Below are 23,750 nucleotides of genomic sequence, written 5' to 3'. Positions count from 1 at the left end.
AAGGTATCATGCTGGCTGGTGAATTCTGGTAGCTGAAGTCCACAAGTCTTAAAAGTTGCTAAGTTTGAAGACCTTCTGCACTAGACTAAGGAATTTCTAATTGTCGCTTTTAGTCCCTGTTAAACCCGGATTTCGTCACTAGGCTATCTAGGCTGCTGTAAAGCTTTAATTGATTCGAAAGCGATGCTGCTCCCCGCTGTGCTTTCCCGCAGCCGTCGCTAGGAGGCCTCTGACGAGAAAAATGTCGCCTCCAAGACATTTCGCAGGTAGCTCGGTGCTGCGCGCCACAACCCCCAGCAAGGAAAATGCCGGAACTTTTTCATGTTGTAAAATCCTCTCGGTCGCTGAAACGCCCAGCCCGCGGGGTCTTTTGGAAGGCTGCTAAGCGAACTTCTCGTCGCCCTCCGACACAAAAGCCTTCTTTAGCCAGCCTGTTGTGCTTGTCCTCCTCGGCAAAACAGCAGCAGGGGAAAAGGCCCTCGTGAAACCCTGCGGCCAAAGAGCCGGAAGGAGCTGGCGCTGCCTGGAAGGGGAACAGGGAGGTTTTTTACTTTTTCTTCCTTGCCGTGGCTCAACCTCTCCTTTTCTTGGCGCCTTGGAATCGTCAAGTTTACTGTTTGCAGCTCCTTTCCTCGTATAAAACTGGCTCCAACTGGACCGCTTCTAAGAACACCGAGCGCAAAACTACATTCAAAGGAGCAGTTTTCTGAAAGGTGGCCACTATTCTCAGTGGAAAGGCGCTACTCCCATTGTGAAGAAGATGGTGCTCGCGACTTTCCTCTTGAAGAAAACTTTTCGCTATTGTCCTCGGCTCATTTGGGAAGGACGATTGTCCAGATCGAGATTTCCTTTTTAAAACAAAAACATACCCATGTTTCAAATCACCCCTTTTCCTGTTGGCAAGAGTCCCCCTCCTATCCGAAACGGAATCTCGTATCATCTGGAGAAAGTGAAAAATGCCCTCAGTGACTTCCTGCCTTTCTCTTCGGGCTCTGGTCTCTGGCATTTCCCTTGGGGAAAACTGCCGCGGTTTGTTTCCGTGAATCTATTAGGCGCGCGCAAAGCAACTAAGCCAACAGCCGTGAAAGCACGAATAAATATTTTATGCTTTGAGGGAGCTGTATCTAGTCCAGTCAAGCGAGTCTAATTTCCTGGGGTCGCTTGCTCGCTCGCTCTTCTCCCTTTGGGTGATTTGGGCTTCTTTTTCAAAGAAAGAAAATGAGAGCCTGAACTCTGGAAGAGGAGGAGGAGCCAGGGTGTGGAAGGGGTTTACAATCCCTCTCCCTTCCCATCTGGGAGCAGCCTGAAAAACTGCTGGGAGGTATGTGGTTCCTAGGTCGGCGAAGCGTGGGATTAAACTAGGAAGAAGGGTTTTTTTTGGGGGGGGGGGTACAATTTCGAGAGACTATGGAGAATGTGGACTTCAGAGGCAGACAAAGATCCGAGGCTGAATCCGGCAGTAATCCGGCAGGGACACCCCCACCAGCTAGCGACAGGAGACAGAGAGGAGCTGATCTGTACAAGCTGGTGGAAGTACAATTAAGTGGCGAAGCTCCCTGGGGATTTACTTTAAAAGGAGGCAGAGAACATGGAGAACCTCTGATCATCTCTAAGGTAAGGGGCAAGAGCTGCACGAATGCATCTGCAGTGGTGCGTATCTTGTCGAAGCGGAAGTGGTGCCCCTGGACGAGGTGTTTCTTAGTTTCTTTTGTTGATGTGATGCGCCCGAAGAATAGGATTATGGTACCAATTGACACTGAATGATTATACAAAGAATTCCGGAGGGGGGGCGGCGGGAAGGGGTGAGAAATGAAATGGTGATGGCTGCGGTGTACCTTAACAAGACAACTTGCGGGTTCTTGGCACTGTCTGAATGTCTTTAATTAAGGAAGAGATTGCTAGCAAGCCTTTTAATGTAGGTCTTAAAACTGCTTGGTCACTGCTTTCGTGTTGGTGATTTGGGGAGTTACAAAAAGGGCATGAATAGTGCAATCAAGAACCAGACTTTAGTGGCAAACTACTATGTTGTATTTGGAGACATGTTTTATTATAAATGTACACAATAGTCTCAGTGATTAAAAGTAATAATGTATTAAAGCTTAGTTTTACTGTTTTATAAATACTTATATCCCATTCAACGGTGACTAAACATTTATAGGTATTGCTAGAGTTAATACCCCCCCAAGCTTTATTAATTAATTCAAAATAACATTTCAAGTTAATTCATCATCCATCACACAGTTGTTGGACTGAAAGGCCATTGGGAAGAAGGTTCACCTTTGCACTTATGTACAATATTTATTGAAGTAAAGTAATTCAGGTTGCTGAAAGTAAATCTACATATCCTATTTGTCTTTTTGAATTTTGTGAATGATTATATAGTGCTTAATTAAAAATGGACATTATTCCTTGTGGAAGCACTACACTTTCCTCCTTTTACAACCCACAAAAGGAGTTTTCTTCCTTCGCTGTCATTGTTATTCACCTGTACTAAATAAATATTTCATTGTAAGTTAGACCGTAAACCTATATATCAAACTAAATTTCTTAACTTACGACTTTTTATGGTATCTTTTTTACTTGAGATATAAAAGGGGGGCAGGGTTCTTATTTAATGGTTAAAACTGAGTATGTAGTTTTATTTTTTCAGACATGTTCCTCCTTATATTATTTTCAAAAATTGTGTATAAGGTCAGAATTCCTGACGCTGATGCCCTCCTTATGAGTTACTCTACAAAGGAGCTGAAAATTATAAAAACTCTAACCTGACACATTGGTGAGACTAGGCTGCAGAAGTTCATGTGTGATAAGCTATGCATATTTCAAAAATGATTTACAAAACATAGTTTGAATCTTATATGAGCACAGTACATCTCTAATTTTCATTAAAGCAGCTCCTCTTTTTTTCAGAACTAGAAGGGGACTACTTTATTAATGATAAGCAGAGAGATACAATGCTTGTATGGGTTACAAAGCACTACTGAATTGTTTCATAGCATTTATGACCCTACTGTGTAACAGTTTTTGTGTAAAATACATATAGATTGCTAAGCCATCATTAACTCAACCTTGATTAATGAATTAACCCAGATACCACATTTCCATGTTTATGAACAGAACAATATTAAATTATTTAAAAAATCCTGATTGTTTCCCACAGCGATGGGTAAAAGATAAATTTTAGCAAAGGTTCTCATTCAAAATAGTTCAACAATAACAAGTAAGCAAAATAAAAAGAATTTGCCATTGTCTTTATGTTAGCCTCTTATAAATCAAGGATTTGAGGATGCCTTAAATCATTTTGGGTCTCTCTGAAAATTAGTTAATGTATTTTTCCTTAAGTTTAAAATGTATAACAATACTTATTACTCTAGGAAATAAATTGTGTGCACAATTATTAGGCGGATTAATTTTCTTATTGAACAACTGTAGTGCTCTCGGTCAATCCAAAATGTTAATAAACCTCAAACCTGAATATTTATGAAAGTAAAAGTGAGGTTTTGGCTTTCTTAGGAGAATATTTATCTCTGCACAATTATTGGGCAACTATTAGTGTGCAGAATTATTATGCAACTAAATGAAAAATGAAAATTTGCCCATCTCATTCATTTGCATCTATTAAAGTGAGAATAATAACTCAAAATGTACAAATAAACATTTCTGATAATTTAAAAAAAAAATCAGTGACCAATATAAATATCCTTCTTTTCAATAACAGTCATAATCCTTCCATTCATGGAGTCTGTCAGTTTCTTGATCTGTTGAGATCAGTGTTTTGTGCAGCAGCAACCACAGCCTCCCAGAGACACTGTTCAGAGAGGTGTACTGTTTTCCTTCACCGTAAATCTCCCATTTAAGAAGGGCCCACAAGTTCTCAATAGGGTTTAGGTCAGATGAGGAATGGGGCCATTTCATTAGTCTTTCATCTTTAAGGCCTTTACTGGCTAGCAACGCAGAGGAGTACTTTGAGTACTTTGAGCATTGTTCAGCATAAAAATCATGGTCTTTTTGAGATGCAGACTTTTTCCTGTACTACTTCTTGAATAAAGTGTCTTTAAAAACTGGCTGTAAGTTTGGGAATTGATTTTTTGTCCATCTTCAGCCTGAAAATGGCCAACTAGCTCATCTTTAATAATATCAGCCCATACCAGTACCTCACTCCACCTTGCTGCCATCTGAGTCGAAGTGGAGCTCTGTGCCCATTACTGATCCCATTATGGGCCCATCCATCTGGTCCATCAAAAGTCACTCATCTCATCAGTCCATAAACCCTTTGAAAAATCTGTCTTCAGATATTTCTTGGCTCAGTCTTGCTGTTTCAACGTATGTGTTTTGTTCAAGTTGTGGTCAGGTTTTAGTCTTCCTTACCTTGGCCATGTGTCAACTGTCCAACTAACGAATTCAACATTGAGGAAACTCTATGGCTTTGAGGTGCCATAAAAGATAAACTTCATTGAATACACATCTCAGTACTGAGGAAGCAAAATCAGCTCTAAATTTCCTGCATGAAAATCTGGTTAGTTAACAATAGCTCTCCATAATCCCACCCACCAAGTGTCATGTTGTCAAATCATATTTCTTTGGTTTGTTATGAGAACAGTCCACTTCTCTACCAGACACCTGCTTTTCTGAACTTGGTTTTCATGGTCCCGTTTCTCCCAAGCTCACCTTCCCCCCTGTTTCAATGGCAAGTTGAATAACGATAAAGATTAGCAAGCATCTTAGGAATTCAATCTTGACATGCTGCCCCCCTAAAAAAAATAAGCATAGGGTAACAATAATTACAGTTATCCAACCATTCACAAATCATCCCCTTAGACGTTGTGCATATTTCTCATGAAACTTTTGTGTTAGTCGATCAGTCTTAACATTCTGGGCTCTCACCCACACAGCATCAGCTAAGGGGTAGCCTCTCCAGAGGACTAGGTACTGTAACTTCCCCCTAAAAATCCTTGAAGTTAATATTTTCTTAATCTCATAATGCCTCTCATCCTCGACCAGTATAGGAGGAGGAGGTTCCTCTCGCCCAGGTCTCAGGCTGGATCTTTTGAACGGTTTCAATAAGCTGCAATGGAATACTGGGTGAATTTGCTTCAATTCCTTTGGCAATCGTAGTTCAACAGTTACTGGATTAATTATTTTCACAATTGAGAAAGATCCTATGTACTTAGGGCTCAACATTTTACAAGGCTGCCTTAGCTTGAGATACTTAGTAGACATATACACCTGGTCCCCAATCCTATAACTCTCTTCTGGAGCTTTCTTCCAATCAGCCTGTTCCTTATACGATTCCCTAGTTATCCATCCAATTAGCTAAGGATGATGAGGAAGGGGACCCCTGTGGTAGTTCTGGCATAGGCATGAAGTCTGCTCCCATCACTACCTCGAATGGGTTGAACCTAGTAGTGCTATGTACAAAATTATTGTAGGCTACCTCTGCAAAAGGCAGAAGTTCTGCCCAATTGGTTTGTTGGCAGCTCACATGGCAGCATAAATACTGCTCTATCATTGAGTTAGCTCTCTCTGCCATCCCATTGGTACTCGGATGGAACCCAGTATTAAGCCCCGTGAGGATCCTATTAATTTGATAAACTCCCACCAGAACTTTGCAGTAAACTACACCCCTGGTCAGAGATGATGTGCCTTGGGACTTTATGCAGCCTATATATATGCTGCATAAATAGCTTGGCTAAGGTCCAAGCTAATGGAAGTTTCAGGCATGCCACAAAATGTGCTTGCTTCGAAAACAGGTCAATCATAGTCCAGATTAAGGTATTCCTGGAACTCTCAGGTAGTTTCACAATGAAGTCCATGATTATCTCCTCCCACGGGCTGTGTGGGTTAGCCACTGGCTGCAACAGTCCAGGAGACTTTCCTGGCAGTCTTATAGAACCACATGTCAGCCAGCAACGTAGTTCTTTATGTCCTTGTTCATCTTGGGCCACCAAAATTGCCTCCTTGTCAAGTGGAGGGCCTTCAGAAAACCAAAATGGCCCGCTGGCTTCACATTGTGACAACTTTGCAAAATTTAGGCTCTTAGATTAAGTAGCACGTACAGTTTGGAACCCTTTCAAGCCAGACCCTCTTTCATTGTCCCTTTTATGGTTCCTAAATGATTCATCTCCCTCCAGGGCTTCCTTTGGCTTTTGGGTGACCTCATCAGCTGGCTGAGGGGGAGCCAACAGAATTGGTCTTGTAGAGCCCTGTGCTGCTAGCTGCCCTGAGGGAATGATCAAGCTGCCTAGTATGTGTTGATTGTCTCTTTCACTTTCACAGCCAATCACACTTGCCTAACCTTCCGTGGCTTTTCCACCCCCAGTCCTTTCTCATCTTTAATCCTAAACTTCTACTTTTGCTTCCTCAATCAATTGATGCATTCAATTTTTTTCAGCCACAACAGCCCCAGTATCATTGCCTCTGCTATCTTTGGGTATAATAAACTGGATAGTCTCTTTGAGGCTCCATACCCTTAGGCCTATTGGCTCAGGCAGGTTGCAGGTTGCAGGCACAACCCCCCCCCCCCAAATAAGTGAGCCATCCACTTGCTCAAACTTCATGGGTTGCTTTAGTCTCTTAAGCCTTAGTCCCAACAAGTCCACCGTTTTTAGGCTGATTAAGCACTGGGTGCAACCCAAGTATAACAGGGCCATGAAGACCCCCCCCTTGCTCCTGACTGAGGGGGGACTACCACCTCCCCCTGGGCAGTTAATGGGGTGATGGTGCCACTTACCATCGGATCATCTTCCCCCTCGCTGTCATTCTCATAGACGGGTCCAGACTTGCTGGGGATTGGAGTTTCCTCCCCTTTGCTTGATTTGGGGGAGACCTCCACAACCTGTGCCACTCGTATTTTCTCTTTTGTCTTCTTTGAAGTCTTCTTTGGCTTGGGTTGGCTCAGGTTCCTGGGCATTAATATGGGTTGGGGGAGCTAGGCATTTGGCTGCTTAGTGGCCTTTTCAGATTGGAAGCAAGCTCTGGCAGGGCGATGCGGACCCTCTCTGGTGCTCAGAGGAGGGGCCCCTCTCCCTCTACGTGCTGGCAGGCACTTCTTTTGGCTTTGGTGAGGGCAGCTTTCAGCTGCAGAATGTCAACAATATTGCATCAGGTGCAGCTCTACTGTAGTGGCCAGTTGGTACCAGGCTTGGAGATTTGTCAGGGATCCCCTGGGGTAGGCAGTTCTGGTACACCTCTCTGCTTAGCCCATCTCAGAATTGGTAGACCAACAGGCATTCCAGCCAGTCTCCTGGCTATGCTGTGAAACTTCCAAATATACTCAGCCACAGGCCGATTCCCTTGTCTTACGGAGCGGATATCGGATTCTATCCGGCAGGCTTGGGTGGAGTCCCCAAACCTGGCCCAGAGTCCTTCCAGGAAATCATTGACAATACCCAATTCTGGAGCCCCTTCGTCATTGAGTGCCGCCATCCACTCAGTGGCTTCCCCTCCAGTTTTGCTGCTATAGCGTTCACACAGGCCACTTCGTCTGGGAACACTGCCCCATGCTGGCTCAGATAGATCCATACCTGGTTCAGGAAATAGGTGAGCTTTTCTGGCTGGCTGTTGAATGTGGCTTTCAGAGGTGGTAGCTTGTGGTCATCTTGAACCAGTAGGTAGCCGGGTGGTACCCCCACAATGTGTTGGGCACCACAGGTTGGGTAGGGTTCAGGGGGCTGCCTAATGGCCACCAGGAGGTTCCCATTGTTTCCCTGCCAGTCCCTGGCACACCCATGTTAGCGCTGCTGGTTGAGATGGGGAAGGGGACAAGGCCGCAGTTTGAGCCGTCCCCAGTGTTGCCCCTTGGGCTGGGGATTTTGTATGCTCCGCTTGTCACACCTCCATTCCCAGTGTGGCCCAACCTGGGGATCTCACCTCTTCCATGCCTCGCATGTCCAGTTCTCTAAACTTTTCTTGCAACTGCTCCACCGAAGGGCCGAGGGAAGTGGTTAGAGATTTCCACTCCGCTGATTCCTCCCAGTCTGCAGCCCTCTTGGTCTTCCACTCACTTCCCAGGGTTATCGCAACCCACTGGTTTTCCCACATGAAAATCTGCCAAGTTAACAATACCTTCCCTTAACACCCACCCATCGGTTGTTCACATTGCCCAATCATATATCTTTGGTTTGTTATGAGAACGGTCCACTTCTCAGACACCTATGTTAGTTACCTTGGCATTCTTGTAGGCTCTCATGGTTTGTGGATGGCTTCTTGGAATCCCATTTCCTCACTACACTTTCTACATCTCCCCCTGTTTCTATGGCAAGTTGAATATTCATAGAAGTTAGCAGACATCTTAGCATTTCAACCTTGACATGTTGGCCCCCTGAAAGAAGGGTAAACATAAAAGAGAAATAAATACACTTAAACATTCAAACATTATCCTCTTGGAGGTTGAGGGTATTTAGTATGAAGCTTTCTTATTAACCCGTCAGCGTTCACATTATGAGCTCTTACCCATTCAGTATTAGCTAAAGGGTAACCTCTCCACTGGATCAAGTACTGTATCTTCCCAATAAAAATCCTTGAGTCCAGTATCTTCTTAACCTCATATTGTTTCTCACCCTCCAGCAAAATGGGAGGAGGAGGTTCCTTTTCAACTGGTCTTAAAGTAGGTCCCTTATTGCAATGGAACACTGAGTGGACTCATTTCAATTCTTTTGGCAACCGTATTTCAACAATTACTGGATTAATGACTTTCACAATTGAGAAACATCCTATGTAAGTAGGACTCAGTTTTTTACAAGATTGCCTCAGCTTGAGATCTGTATCACTGTATTCCCAGAACTCTCAGGCAGTTCTACAATGAAGTCCATGGCAATCTCGTCCCACAGGCTCCTAGGGTTAGCCACTGGCTGCAATAGTCCAGGAAAGGGCTTTTCAACCTTTTCACCCATTGTACCACTTTTAGGATAAGGCAATGTCCAAGTACCACCAGTCGCCCAGCAAGGTGTCAAAAACGTGACCAAAAAAATAGGAAAAAAAAGATAAAATACAAGTAGTCCTCGACTTACAACAATTGGCTTAGTGACTGTTCGAAGTTACAATGGCACTGAAAAAAGTGACTTATGACCATTTTTCACACTTATGACTGTTGCAGCATCCCCAGGGTCATGTGATTTACATTCGGATGCTTGGTAACTGATTCATACTTATGAAAGTCACAGGGTCATGTGATCATCTTTTGCAACTTTTTGACAAGCGAAGTCAATGGCAGGGGGAGGGGGCAGCTCATCACTCAGGTTGCAGGGTACCTGTGTGTGGGGGAGAATCCATGGGTCTCTGTTGGAGGAGGGTAGGACTGGGGTGGGTGCCCTCCTTCCTCTCTCTCTCCCATTGTCCCTTCCTTCCTTCTTTCCTTCCTTTCTTTCCTCCTTTTTTGTTTCTTCCTCCTTCCCTCCCTTCCATTGTCCAGCGCTACGCCGCCCAGACCCCAGCCTGGAAAAAAATCACAGACTCTGCCTCCAGCTGCAGCTTCTCCTCCAATTGGTCCCGCTTTCCCTGTGCAGACCAAACCAGAGATCCGCTCCAGGTTTTCGAGCCAGCCCGCCCACCCGGTTTTCGAGTCAGGTGCGTCCTTAGGACTAAGGGGCTGCTCCAGCTGCTGCGTTCCCCGCCTGCCTTTCAAGTCGGGATAGACTTCAGCTGCTCTTCAATTTTGGAAGGAAAGACACTGGAGATGCCTCTGGAAGATGCTGGAGAGGCGGCCGAGGCAACTCAAGGTCCCTCTTGCTGGGCACAGTGACGGCTGTCTCCCCAGCCCGCTCTCTGGCCAGGAATCCTCCTCATTGGCTGCTGGGAATGCGCACGGCAGAGGCGCTGCTCGGGGCTGGAGGGTGATCGCATAAGCAAGCAGGACAGCCACACATGGCAGAGGCAATGCTTGGGGACGGAGGGGAGGCCGGACAGATTGCAGGCACTGGCGGTGGTGCTGGTGCAGAGGGCGCTCGCGTGTGCGATGACCCTCCAGCCCCGAGCAGCGCCTCTGCCATGCGCATCTGTCCTGCTCGCGTGTGGGTTCACCCTCCACACTGGTGCCACCGCCAGTGCCCGCAATCTGTCCAGCCTCCCCTCCCTTTTCTCCCTTGATTCCCTCTTTGTCTCTTCCTTCCCTCCCATTGTCCCTACCTTTCTTCTTTCCTTCCTTCCTTCCCTCTTTTGAGAGAGGCCAAGCGGGAACGAAGCAGCCCTCAGGTCTGTGCTACTGCAAGCGCCGGTGTCGCCTGGGCTCCTGCGCAGCTCACTTGCTTGTGGGGAAGACCTCCATTACCGGAAAGAGGCTCAAGAGGAAAAGGGGCAGCTGGGGATGCCCTGAACTATCTTGTGCTCATATGCCCGTTTACTGGAGCTGCACACCAGGATCAAAAGAACCACAACCCATAACGGGAGGCGGCAGCCATGATGAGGCCACTCAGAAGCGTTTTGTCTCTCCTGCCATAACCGCCCCTCCTTTCTGTCTCACCTGCCCCCATTGCAAAATAACCCCACGCAGCCTATCAGAGAGCAAGAGCCATGGTGGCACACTCTCCCGCTCAGTGCGAGAGTTTAACGGCATCACCCAATTACAAGCCACTTCTGGACTTCAACTCCCAGAATTCCTCAGTCAGACACACTGGCCTGGGGATTGGTTTGGAGGCCCAGAGGGGAGGGGAGCAGCCGAGGGCTGCCCATGTGACCTTGAAACGGCCAGCTTTGGAAGTACCATTGCTCGAGCCGGGCAGAGCAAGCGATGGGAGAGGAGCGGGCCGATCGCTTTACTGGTAACTGGGATGCGCCTTCCCGGCCATGTGTGCCTTGGACGGAGCTGTGCTTCTCCCAGGGGGTGGGGCGCTTGGGCGCAGGACCAATCAGGAGCCCTGTGAGGGGGCAAGCACTGGGAGCCGTAGTTGAAGGCTGAAACGCCTTGAGCTGTAATTGCTCACACGTGTTTGTGTGTAAGCAGGGATCAATGCTGCTTTCCAGGTGATAAGTGCTTCTTTGGGGCTCAGCAGATGCGTCGGGATCAGTGCTGCTTTCCAGGCGATTGGTGCCTATTTGGGGCTCAGCAGAAGCACCAGGTTCACCACCAAGCTCCAGATGGAGCCTGGTGCTGATTCTGGTGCTTCCGCTGAGCCCTGGCAGCCCCAAAGAAGCTCTGAACAGCTGCAAAGCGGTCCTGATCCTGGCTCTTGACCCCTGGCAGCACCAGCACCAGGCCGCCACCTCCCTCCCAGCCTCCTCACCGGCTGGGGCTGCCACCGGGAAGCCGTTGATCCGCCAAGAGCTCTCCGTGGACTGGAGCCCATCAGCGAAGGTGTGGGCTGGCCATACGTGTCGATCAGCTGGCAAATCCATATGGCCGGCCCTGGGGAGGGCGGGGCCTTGCTCTGCACCTGCTCTCTTTGCGCAGCCTAGGGTTTGTGCAGCCCGCTGCCAAGCAGCATTTTTTCTGCAACCAAGTGAGCTGGGAAGGAGCGGGGGGGGAGGAAGGCAATGCCGCATACCACCAGCCCGGTGCTCGCGTACCACCAGTGGTAAGCGTACTACCGGTTGAAAAGCCCTGGTCCAGGAGGCTTTCCTGACAATCTTTTCATGGATGCACAGATTGGGTACCCAGCAATATAGCTCTCTATGTCCTTGTTCATCTTAGGCCACCAAAATTGTCTCCTGGCTAGGTGGAGGATTTTCACAAAACTGAAATGGCCCATGGGCTTTACGTTATGACACCTTTGCAAGATCTGAACTCTTAAGTTGAGCAGCACATATAGCTTGGGGCCCTTCCAGGTTAGACCCTCTCTCATTGTCAACTCTTCTCTGTGTTTCCTAAACTGTTCATCCACCTCCAGGGTTTTCTTCAATTTCTGAGTGACCTCATTATCAGCTGGCTCAGGGAGAACCAGCAAAATTGGCCTCATGGAGCCTTGCGCTTCCAGGTGCCCAGAGGGGATGATCAAGTTAACTATTTTTTTGCTGGAGTTCTTGTACTGAGGTAGGCAAGAGAGAGCATCTTCCAGGAAATTTTTCCCTCCTGGTAGGTACCGAAGGGTAGTTAAATCTAAGTATTGAGCCCATCGGACCTGCTTAGGGGATAGTTTCTTTGGGGCCTTCAGGGCCTCCAAGCCCAATGGACTGCCTAAGTCTCCTTCTCCCACACCGCCCAGTGCTTCTTGGTGTCAGTTTCCAGGAGGTGTAATCACATGGTTGGAGTTTCCCTTCTTTGTTCTTTTGAAGTAGGATTGCCCCCACGGGTACATCACTAGTGTTGGCTTGTATCACGAAAGGTGCTGTTGGATCTGGATGTTTGAGGGTCGGCTCCGCTGCAAAAAGCCACTTGAGCTTTTCAAAAGCTGCTTGACACTTCATAGTCCAATTGAATAGTTGGCTTGCCTTGGCCTTCAGTCCTCCCCCTCCCATTTTTAATAGCTTGATGATAGGTAGGGCTGTCTGTGAAGGAGGGGGTGAATTGTTGATAGAAGTTTGCCAGTGGCGTAGTGTGGGTTGTCAGTACCCGGGGCAAGGCAACCGGAAGCGGAAATAGAGGGGCGGGCGGGCGGTGACGTCACGGCACTGCTGAAAAGACGCGCCCCGCAGCGGCGTAGACTTTCCAAGAAGAGTCGCGCGCATGCGGGATGCTTCCGGGTCCCTCTCGAGGCCGGCTGGGCGGGGCTCCGACCTGCAAGAGCCGCTGCATTCAAGCTCACACGTGAGCCCCGCTAAATAAAGCCACGCATGCGCACGAAGCTAGGCCGGCCGGCCAGCGGGTCCGTCTTCGCTCGGCCAAACCTGCCAGGGCGCCTGCGGGGCGCTTGCGGTTGGCCTGAGCCTGGGCGGAGAGTTGGCCGCTTCTATTTATTTTATTCAGTTTATGTGGCCGCCCATCTCACCTGCCGGACTCATTTCGCTTTGCAAGAAAGAGCAGCTCGAGAGCGGAGCCAAGCCAACTCTGTGCAGCCCTTGGGGCTCCCTGAGCAGCTCAGTGCGAGCGCGTCCCCCCAGATGTTGCGCCCGGTGCGGCCGGCCCCCCCTGCACCCCCCATGCTACGCCACTGAAGTTTGCAAAACCCAGAAAGCCTCTGGGTTCAGGGGCTTCCCACTCTAATGTTGCTTTCACTTTCCAAGAGTCCATTTCTTTTTCTTTTTTTTGTAATAAGCTTTTTATTGTTTGTTTTTCCCTCTACATACATATGTTAGTTTTTCAAACAGCATGTGATCTGGGTTCATAAAATGCTAATACATAATCAAGTCCTACTCTTTGGTTCTCTCCTTTAGCCATTTGTAGAATAGATTCCAACTTTGGTAATATTCTGTTTCTTCTTTGTCTTTCAGCCTCATAGTTAATCTGTCCATCTCCGTACATTCCAGTATTTTTTTAATTACTTCTTCTTCTAAAGGTATTCGTTCATTCTTCCAACATTGCGCATAGCTTATTCTTGCTGTGGTTATAATATATAGAACCAAATATAAGTTTTGCTTATTAATCTTTTCTGTTACTATACCTAATAAAAAAATCTGGATTAAATACTACATGTTCTTCTAATATTTTTTCTAGCCAAGCATGTATTTTTTTACAATAGGCCTTTACTTTGTCACATGTCCACCAGATATGATAATACGTACCTAAATTATCTTTACATTTCCAACATTTACCTGATACATTTTTAAACAGTTTTGCTAATCTTGCCGGAGGCAAGTGCCATCTATAAAACATTTTATACAGATTTTCTTTATACACAGTTGACATTGTCAATTTATAATTTCTCTCCCATAATTTTTGTCATTTTTCTAATTCTATATTATAACCAAAGTTTTTCGCCCACCGTATCATTGTCTCTTTAGTTTGTTCACTTTCCATCTCTAAAATTAACAAAAAAAATATACATTTTCTTAATTAATTTCTCATCAGAAGTTAATATCTTATCAAATACAGTTTGTTCTTTATAAAATCCATACAGTTTCATATCTTTTTCATATCTATTTTCTATTCGTAAGCGTACCCACCATGACGTTGATGCTCTGATTTTCCAGCTCTTGTTTCGATTTTAATGTCCCCTCAGTATTCAAAATATCTCTATATGTCCAGGTTTTTTCAAAATCTAACAAATTTGTGTGTGAGAAAGCTTCAGACATTGATAACCACCCTGGAATTTTTACATATATTTTCATTTAAATTTTTTCCCATATTGTTATCAAAGCATACAGTGATTTTGAAAATACTTATGAATTTTGTTTTTCCCATACCACAAAAAAGCGTGCCACCCCAGTTGTAAGTCATGTCCCTCCAAATATAACAACCTTTTATTCCTAAGCATTATCCATTCTTTCACCCATGTTAATACAGATGCTTGATAATACAAAGACCACTCAGGTAGGCCAAAGCCTCCATTTTCCTTAGTATCTTGCAAGGTTTTCATCTTTATTCTAGCTTTCTTTCCTTGCCATACAAACTTCAAAATTAATGAATTCAACTCTTGGGAAAAAAAATTCCCAAGTTTTATCGGAATTGTTTCAAATAAAAATAAAATCTTAGGCAATATATTCATTTTAACTGTAGCAATTCTTCCTAATAATGACAGTTTTAAATTTTTCCACTTTTCCAAGTCTAGCTTTATTTGTTTCAATAACCTTGTATATCTTCTTTTATTGTTGAGCACTTAGCTGATAAATACCGTATATACTTGAGTATAAGCCGAATTTTTCAGCCCACTTTTTGGGCTGAAAAATTCCACTTCGGCTTATACTCCAGTCAACAAAAAAAAACTTACCGAGGACTTGTGCGCGGCCGAGGCTTTGGTGCTTCCGGGATTGCGCGCACCTCTCCCAAGCCACCACCGTCCGGAGACCTGCCGAAGTTTGGGGAGGTTTGGGGAGGTGCGCGCGCACCTCCCCAAACCTCCCCAAACGTCGGCAGGTCTCCGGATCTCCGTGACCTGCCTGCCTGCTTCTTTCCGCAGCGGAAAGAAGCAGGCAGGCAAGGCACGGAGATCCGGAGACCTGCCGACATTTGGGGAGGTTTGGGGAGGTGCCCAAACCTCCCCAAACGTCAGCAGGTCTCCGGATCTCCGTGACCTGCCTGCCTGCTTCTTTCCGCAGCGGAAAGAAGCAAGCAGGCAAGGCACGGAGATCCGGAGACCTGCCGACGTTTGGAGAGGTTTGGGGAGGAGATCCGGAGACCTGCTGACGTTTGGGGAGGTTTGGGCACCTCCCCAAATCTCCCCAAACGTCGGCAGGTCTCCGGATGGCGGCGGCTTGGGAGAGGTGCGCGCGATCCTGGAAGCACCGAAGCCTCGGCCGCGCGCAAGTCCTCGGTAAGCTCCGGGCGGTCACTTGCTTCGCGTCTCCTGAGGGAAGGGGGGGCGACTGGAGTGGGCGTGTTTCCTCACCTGCTGGGCGCCGGATTTGCCCGGGGAACGCGCGGGCCCGAATGGCAGCGTGGAGCGAGGAAGCGGACAGCCAGGGCTTCCCCGAGAGCCGCGGCCACACAGGGTATTCCTGTGTATTCAGGCTTGCAAAATGGCGGATCGAGCCTCTGCTGGCGGCGGAGGCTTGCAGAACGGCGGATCGGCTTATACTCGAGTCACGAACTTTTTCCAGTTTTGGGGGGTGAAAATGGGGATCTCGGCTTATACTCGAGTCGGCTTATACTCAAGTATATACGGTATATACCCAAATATTTTACCTTTTTCACTATCTGTACCTCTGTTACTTCTGACAGTCGGCTTTTTTGCTTATCCGGAAGGTTCTTAACTATTATCTTAGTTTTTTCTTTATTTATTTTTAGTCCCGCTATTTCTCCATATTGTTCTATTTCCCCTCACATTTTTGGGATCATCTCAAAGGGTTCTTCCAAAATAAATACTAAATCATCAGCAATTGCTTGTAGCTTATATGTTTCACCCTTTATCCCCAACCCTCTAATTTATGTATCTTGTCTTATATTTCGATTTAAAACTTCCAAAGTGAAAATAAATAAGAGAGGGGATAGAGGGCATCCTTGCCTTGTGCCTTTCCTTATTTCAAAGCTCTCAGTACAATCTCCATTCACAATCACTTTGGCTGTTTGTTTATTATATAATGTTTTTACCATATTTATAAAATTCTGTCCAAAGTCCATTGTTTGTAATTGATGAATCATAAATTGCCATGAAAGATTATCAAATGCCTTTTGAGCGTCTAAAAATATTAATGCCATTTGTTTCCCTGGATGTACTCATTGTATTCCAATACATCTACAGTTACAAGAAAAAGTATGTGAACCCTTTGGGATTACGTGGAGTTTTGCATGAATTGGCCATAAAATGCGCTCTAAACGTCATGTAAGTCACAACAATAGAAAAACACAGTCTGCTTAAAATAATACTACACAAACATTAGCTGTTGCCATGTTTTAATTGAACATAAGATGGAAACATTCACAGTGCAGGGTGGAAAAAGTATGTGAACCTTTGGACTTAATAACTGGTTGACCCTCCTTTGGCAGCAATAACCTCAACCAAACGTTTCCTGTAGTTGCAGATCAGACCTGCACAACGATCTGGAGTAATTTTGGACCACTCCTCTGCACAAAACTGTTTCAGTGTAGCAATATTCTTGGTATGTCTGGTGTGAATCGCTCTCTTAAGGTCATGCCACAGCATTTCAATCGGGCTGAGGCCAGGACTCTGACTGGGCTACTCCAGAAGGCGTATTCTGTTCTGTTGAAGCCATTGTTTTGTTAAATTACTTGTATGCTTTGGGTCATTGTCCTGTTGCATCACCCATCCTCTGCGGAGCTTCAGTTGGCGGACAGATGGTCGTACGTTTTCCTGCAAAATGTCCTGATAAACTCTGGAATTCATTTTCCCATCAGTGACAACAATCCGTCCAGGCCCTGAGGCAGCAAAGCAGCCCCAAACCATGATGCTCCCTCTGCCATGTTTTACAGTGGGGATGAGGTTTTGATGTTGGTGTGCCGTGCCTTTTTTTCTCCACACATAGTGTTGTGTGTTTTTCCCAAACAACTCAATTTTGGTTTCATCTGTCCACAGTATATTTTGCCAGTAGTGCTGTAGAACATCCAGGTGCTCTTTTGCAAACTTCAAACATAACATGCTGCAATATTTTTTTTTTGGACAGCAATGGCTTCCTCCGTGGTGTCCTCCCATTTACTCCATTCTTGTTTAATGTTTTCCTTATTGTAGATGTGTCAACAAAAATGTTAGCATGTGCCAGAGATTTTTGTAAGTCTTTAGCTGACACTCTAGGATTCTTCTTTACCTCATTAAGCATTATGCGCTGTGATCTTGCAGTCATTTTTACAGGACGACCACGCCTAGGGAAAGTAGCAACAGTGCTAAACTTTCTCCATTTGTAGACAGTCTGTCTTACCGTGGACACATGAACATCAAGGCTTTTGGAGATACTTTTGTAACCCTTTTCAGCTTCATGCAAGTCAACAATTCTTGATCGTAGGTCTTCTGAGAGCTCTTTTCTGCGAGGCATGGTTCACATCAGACAGTGCTTCTTGAAACCAGTAAACCCAAAACAGGTGTGTGTTTTTAAAGGGCAGGATGGCTGTCAGCAACACATCCAATATCATCACACTGATTGGAGTCAAGGTTGGCTCACTCCTGGCTCCAATTAGCTCTTGGAAAAGTCATTAGGCTAGGGGTTCACATACTTTTTCCACCCTGCACTGTGAATGTTTCCATCTTATGTTCAATTAAAACATGACAACAGCTAATGTTTGTGTAGTATTATTTTAAGCAGACTAGGGAGGACCAGAGATCTTTTCACAAAAATTGGAGAGATGAAGGGAACATTTCATGCAAAAATGGGCATGATAAAGAACCAAAATAGCAGGGACCTAACAGAGGCAGAAGAGATTAAGAAGAGGTGGCAGAATTACACAGAAGAACTATACAAGAATGAGCTTAATGTCCCTGAGAAGCTCATGGTCTGAGCCACAGTCAGCTCCTGGTCTTGTTTTTACTGACTGTATAGAGCTTCTCCATCTTTGGCTGCAGAGCACATAGTCAATCTGATTTCTGTGTTGACCGTCTAATGATGTCCATGTGTAAAGCCATCTCCTGGGTTGTTGGAAAAGAGTGTTTGCTATGACCATCGTATTCTCTTGACAAAATTCTATCAGCCTGTGCCCTGCTTCATTTTGTACTCCAAGGCCAAACTTGCCTGTTATTCCAGTTATATTTTGGCTTCCTACTTTAGCATTCCAATCCCCCATGATGAAAAGGACATCATTTTTGGTGTTAGTTTTATAAGGTGCTGTAGGGCTTCATAGAACTGGTCAATTTCATCCTCTTCAGCACCGGTGGTTGGGGCATACTGTAGACTTGGACTACTGTGATATTGAATGGTTTGCCTTGGATTCGAACTGAGATCATTCTATCATTTTGGGGATTGTATCCCAGTATTGCTTTTCCTACTCTTTTATTGACTATGAAGGCTACTCCATTTCCTCTCATTACAAAGTTTAGGCTTAAACTGAAGAAAGTAGGGAAAAGCACTAGGCCACTCAGGTATGAATTAAATCATATCCCTGTTGAATATACAGTAGAGGTGACAAATAGATTTAAGGAATTAGATCTGATAGACAGAGTGCCTGAAGAACTATGGACAGAGGTTCACAACATTGTACAAGAGGTAGCAACCAAAACCATCCCAAAGAAAAAGAAATGCAAGAAAGCAAAATGGCTGTCTGAGGAAGCTTTGCAAATAGCTGAGGAAAGGAGGGAAGTGAAAGGCAAGGGAGAAAAAGAAAGATACACCCAATTGAATGCAGAATTCCAGAGAATAGCTAGAAGAGATAAGAATGACTTCTTAAATGAACAGTGCAAAGAAATAGAAGAAAACAATAGAATAGGGAGGACCAGAGATCTTTTCAAAAAAATTGGAGAGATGAAGGGAACATTTCATGCAAAAATGGGCATGATAAAGAACCAAAATAGCAGGGACCTAACAGAGGCAGAAGAGATTAAGAAGAGGTGGCAGAATTACACATAAGAACTATACAAGAATGAGCTTAATGTCCCTTATAACCACAGTGAGGTGGTCACTGACCTCGAGCCAGACATCCTAGAATGTGAAGTGAAGTGGGCCTTAGAAAAGCTGAGCAACATCAAAGCTAGTGGAGGTGACAGTATTCCAGCTGAGCTATTCAAAATCTTAAAAGACAATGCAGTAAAAGTGCTACACTCAATTTACCAGCAAATTTGGAAAACTCAACAGTGGCCACAGGATTGGAAAACATCAGTTTACATTCCAATTTCAAAGAAAGGCAGTGCCAAAGAATGTTCAAACTATTGCATCATTGCACTCATTTCTCATGCTAGTAAAGTTATGCTTAAAATCCTACAAGCTAGACTCCAGCAGTATGTGGATTGAGAACTACCAGAAGTACAGGCAGGATTTTAAAGAGTCAGAGGAACCAGAGATCAAATTGCCAACATACGCTGGATCATGGAGAAAGCTAGAGAGTTCCAGAAAAACATCTACTTCTGCTTCATTGACTATGCCAAAGCCTTCAATTGTGTGGATCATAACAAACTGTGGCAAGTTCGTAAAGAGATGGGCGTACCAGAGCATCTTATTTGTCTCTTGAGAAACCTATATGAGGGCCAAGAAGCAACAGTGAGAACTGGACATGGAACCACTGATTGGTTCAAAATTGGGAATAGATTCCGGCAAGGCTGTATACAGTACTGTCGCCCTGCCTATTTAACTTATATGCAGAGTACATCATGAGAAAGGCAGGGCTAGATGAATCAAAAGTTGGAATTAAGATTGCCGGAAGAAATATAAACAACCTAAGATATGCAGATGATACCACTCTAATGGCAGAAAGTGAAGAACTAAAGGGCCTCTTGTTGCGGGTGAAGGAGAGTGCAAAAGTTGGGTTGAAACTTAACATTAAGAAAACCAAGATCATGGCATCCGGCCCTCTCAATTCCTGGCAAATAGATGGGGAAGAAATGGAGGTAGTGACAGATTTTATTTTCCTGGGCTCCAAGATCACTGCAGATGGGGACTCTAACCAAGAAATTAAAAGATGCTTGTTCCTGGGGAGGAAAGCCATGGCAAATCTAGACAGCACACTAAAAAGCAGAGACATCACCCTGTCAACAAAAGTGTGTATAGTCAAGGTTGTGGTCTTCCCAGTTGCAATGTATGGCAGTGAAAGCTGGACTATAAAAAAGGCTAAGTGCCAAAAGAATTGAGCCCTTTGAACTGTGATGCTGGAGAAGACTCCTGCGAGTCCCTTGGACTGCAAGGCGATCAAACTGGTCAGTCCTAGAGGAGATCAACCCAGACTGCTCTTTAGAAGGCTAGATCCTGAAGCTAAAACTCAAATACTTTGGCTACCTAATGAGAAGGAAGGACTCACTGGAGAAGAGCCTAATGCTGGGAAAGATTGAGGGCAATGGAAGAAGGGGACAAGAGAGAATGAGGTGGCTGGATGGAGTCACTGAAGTAGTAGGCGTGAGCTTAAATGGACTCCAGAAGATGGTAGAGGACAGGAAGGCCTGGAGGAACGTTGTCCATAGGGTCGCGATGGGTCAGACATGACTTCGCAGCTAACAACAACAACACAACAGATTTAATTTATGTTTTATTATGTCTTTTTTGTGGATTTCTTTGTAGTTCTAATTCTAACTTTCCAAAAAAAATTTAATAATACATATTGCTGTTTTCTCTGTTCATTTTTCCTTGCCATATACGTTATAGCTATACCTCTAAAATACGCTTAAGCTGTGTCCCATAGATTTTGTGCTGTAGTATCTTCTTTTTTATTTTCTTTGAAGAAGAATTCCATTTCTTTTTTTGTTAACTCTATAAATTCTTTTTTTTAAAATATGGTACGATTTAAAGTCCATCTTGGCCCTTTTTGTATTCCTTTCCAGGTCTTTTTAAAGGGATTATGATCTGCCCATATGCCTGTTTCTGTTTCAATGTCCTGAACATTCATTCTCACATTGGCAGTCATCCAAATCATATCAATTCTTGACCAGGATTTCTGGCTATTTGAATAAAAAGTATATTGCAATTTTTGTGGATTCACTTCCCTCCAAACATCTTGAATTCCAATTTCCTCCACCATATCAAAAAATGTCTTAGGTAATTTTCCTCTTCCATTTTTCCCTGTTTTGTTACTTTTATAGTCAATTTTTCCATTTTTCTATTATTGCATTGAAATCTCCCAGTAGGCAAATATTTTGATACTCCATTTCTATTATTTTTCTATGTAAGTTTTTGTAAAAATTTTCTTGTTTATGATTTGGTGCATAAATTGCCACTAATAATATTTGCTTTTGATGCAGATAAATTTCTACCATTAAAATTCTTCCTCCTTCATCTGAATATACCATTTTAGAATCTATTGTCTCTTTAATATATAAACGACTCCTCTTTTTTTCTGTTGTGCTGATAATAAAGTTTTCCAATTGTTGCATATTCCAGTAATTTATGATGCTGTACTTTTATGTGTGTTTCTTGCAAACAAATTATATCCAAATTCAGTTTCCGTAATTTCATAAAGATCTTATTTCTTTTAATTGGGGAATTCAGTCCATTTATGTTTACTGAGAAGATTCCATTTTCTTTATCCATTTCCATTTATTTATATTTCAGTCTAGTAGATCTAGTAGTCCTTTGTTCTCTGGCAAGTCCTTCATCCTCGCCCTTTTGGTCATCTTCCTCTTTCTGTTCTTCTGTTTGTGCAGTTTCTCCTTGAGTCCTCTCTTCTGTTTGTTTCTGCTCCTTACTCTTCCCTTGACTTAATTTCACTCCTTCATCTAATATTGACCTATTCCTCACTTCAAAATCTTCTGCTTTCCAAATTGAGTCCAGTCTATAGCTTGTATTGTTCCAGTTTATTAAGATACCTTCTGGCATCAACCATCTGAAATTTATACCATTGGCAATCAGTTGCATGGTCAAAAAATGGTACTGTCTTTGTGTATCTCTAACTCTCTTGGGTATCTGCTTTAAGACCACAATTTCTTTATTTTTATATTGTATTGGTTCATCTCTAACTTTCCGTAGTACTTCATCTCTTGTTGTCTTCTTCGTAAACCTTACATGTACTTCTCTTGGCAGCTTATTTCTTCTTGCATAGCTTGAATTGAAGCGAAATATCTCATCTAGCTCTAGCTGAATTTCTCCTCGATCTGCCTTCAAAGTCTCCTCCAGGATGTCAATAATCACCTCCGCTATGTTTTCTTCTCTATCCTCAGGAATGTTTTGAAATCTTAAATAATGTTCCGCTTTTTCCATCTCTAAAATCTTGATTGCATTCTCTAATTTTTCATTTTCTTGTAGTAACATTTCTTTTTATCATTCTCATCTGGTTTTTCTTCAATTTTATGTATCTTCTGTTGATTTTTTATTATCATTTGATTCTGAGTTTCAAATTTTCCCTTTATATACAAAATTTCTTCATTTAATTTCTCCAGTTTACTTTGTGTACTTCAATGATTTTCCTGCATTTCTAGGTGGTTTCTCTCCAAAGTCTCTTTATTCTTTAACATGAATTCTTGAAGAAATTTTTAATTAAGTCTGTGTTTTACTTTGAGCAGTGCTTATCTTTTCACGTTGCAACATTGCTTCAATAGATCCCTGTGTTGTAGGACTTGATTGTTCTACTGAGGGTGCAGAAGAAGTTTTCTTCATGAGTCTAGTAATATTTGATGAAGTCATTTTACAGCTTACAATCTAAAGCCAAAACAAAGTCTGTTTAAATTTAGCGAAATTCAATAAAAGTAGCTTTGAATCTCAATCTCACAACAAGGCAGTCTTATCATTTGCAGGTGTCTTTTGTCAAGGTTAACTTCAGCCAACAACAGTATATCAGAAATTTTGTTCTTCTTTTGCCACTAGATGTCCTCCTTGGCTTATTTATCAATGTCTGATATTTTTAACAAAGAGTCTTGCCCCCCTTTATAATTACTTGCCGCTTTTAAACCTTCTGGGGGTCTTTACTTTCCTGCCCTTTCCCATCAGGGGCTCAACATTTATAATCCTCAAGGAGAAGGAAAGAGAAAATCTTGCTCACCCAGCTTCAGCATGCAGTTGAAATTCCGCTGATTTATAGTCCTTTTTCTTCCTGTTGGAGATGACTATGGCTGGTAGATCTTAGCCTTTTCTTTCGTTTTTCCCCGAAGGTCCTACAGTTCGCTCCGATCGGATGTCCCTTGATCTGAGCTCATGAAGTATCCCTCCTCCTTCATTGCCCCTCCAGGGCAACTTTCTGATCCTTTAAGGGTTGCTAGACAAAGAAAAATCAAGCTGGAAAGCTGAGCTCTGGCTTTTCCCAGTTGTCCCGATGGTTGCCAAACAGGAAGTCCAAGAGTCCATTTCTACTCCTTTGCTTGATATGCGATATCCCAAGTAGTCCAAACTAGTTTTGTGGAAATCACACTTTGATAGCTTAGCATAAACCTTAGCTTCCAATAACTGCTGTAGTACTTCCCTTACTAGCTTCACTTGTTCCTCTATTGTCTCTGAGTAGATGTGAATATCATCCAGGTAAACCAGCACTCCTTTGTACAGATGATCATGCAGCACATTAATTAGCTGCTTGGAACAGCTGATGCTCCCTGTAGCCCAAAAGGCACCACTCAGAATTGGTAACATCTTAGGGGCAATTGAAATCTGTCTTCCATTCATCCCCCTCCTTGATCCTCACACGATAATATGCCTCTCTCAAGTCCAGCTTGGTAAACACCTTTCCCTTGCACAGGTGCACCAGCATGTCATTCATGAGTGTGCGGGGGTACATATTC

At 44.1% G+C, this 23,750-nt stretch overlaps 1 protein-coding gene across 1 annotated transcript in view; it reads left to right on the top strand.

Moving 5' to 3' along the window:
* Positions 1-1,407: 1,407 nt before the first annotated feature.
* SHROOM2 (shroom family member 2) overlaps positions 1,408-23,750 on the top strand; it is a gene marked incomplete at its 5' end in the record, with an annotated part of 164,075 nt that continues 141,732 nt past the window's right edge. Inside the window, 3 exon segments of the mRNA XM_083362677.1 lie at positions 1,408-1,430; positions 1,432-1,496; positions 1,499-1,614. Of these exon segments, the coding sequence (XP_083218803.1) occupies positions 1,408-1,430; positions 1,432-1,496; positions 1,499-1,614 (204 nt within the window).

The sequence above is a fragment of the Vipera ursinii genome (genome assembly GCF_947247035.1).
Source record: "Vipera ursinii genome assembly, chromosome: 4".
NCBI lineage: Eukaryota > Metazoa > Chordata > Lepidosauria > Squamata > Viperidae > Vipera > Vipera ursinii.
This window is presented reverse-complemented; position numbering and strand designations above follow the sequence as displayed.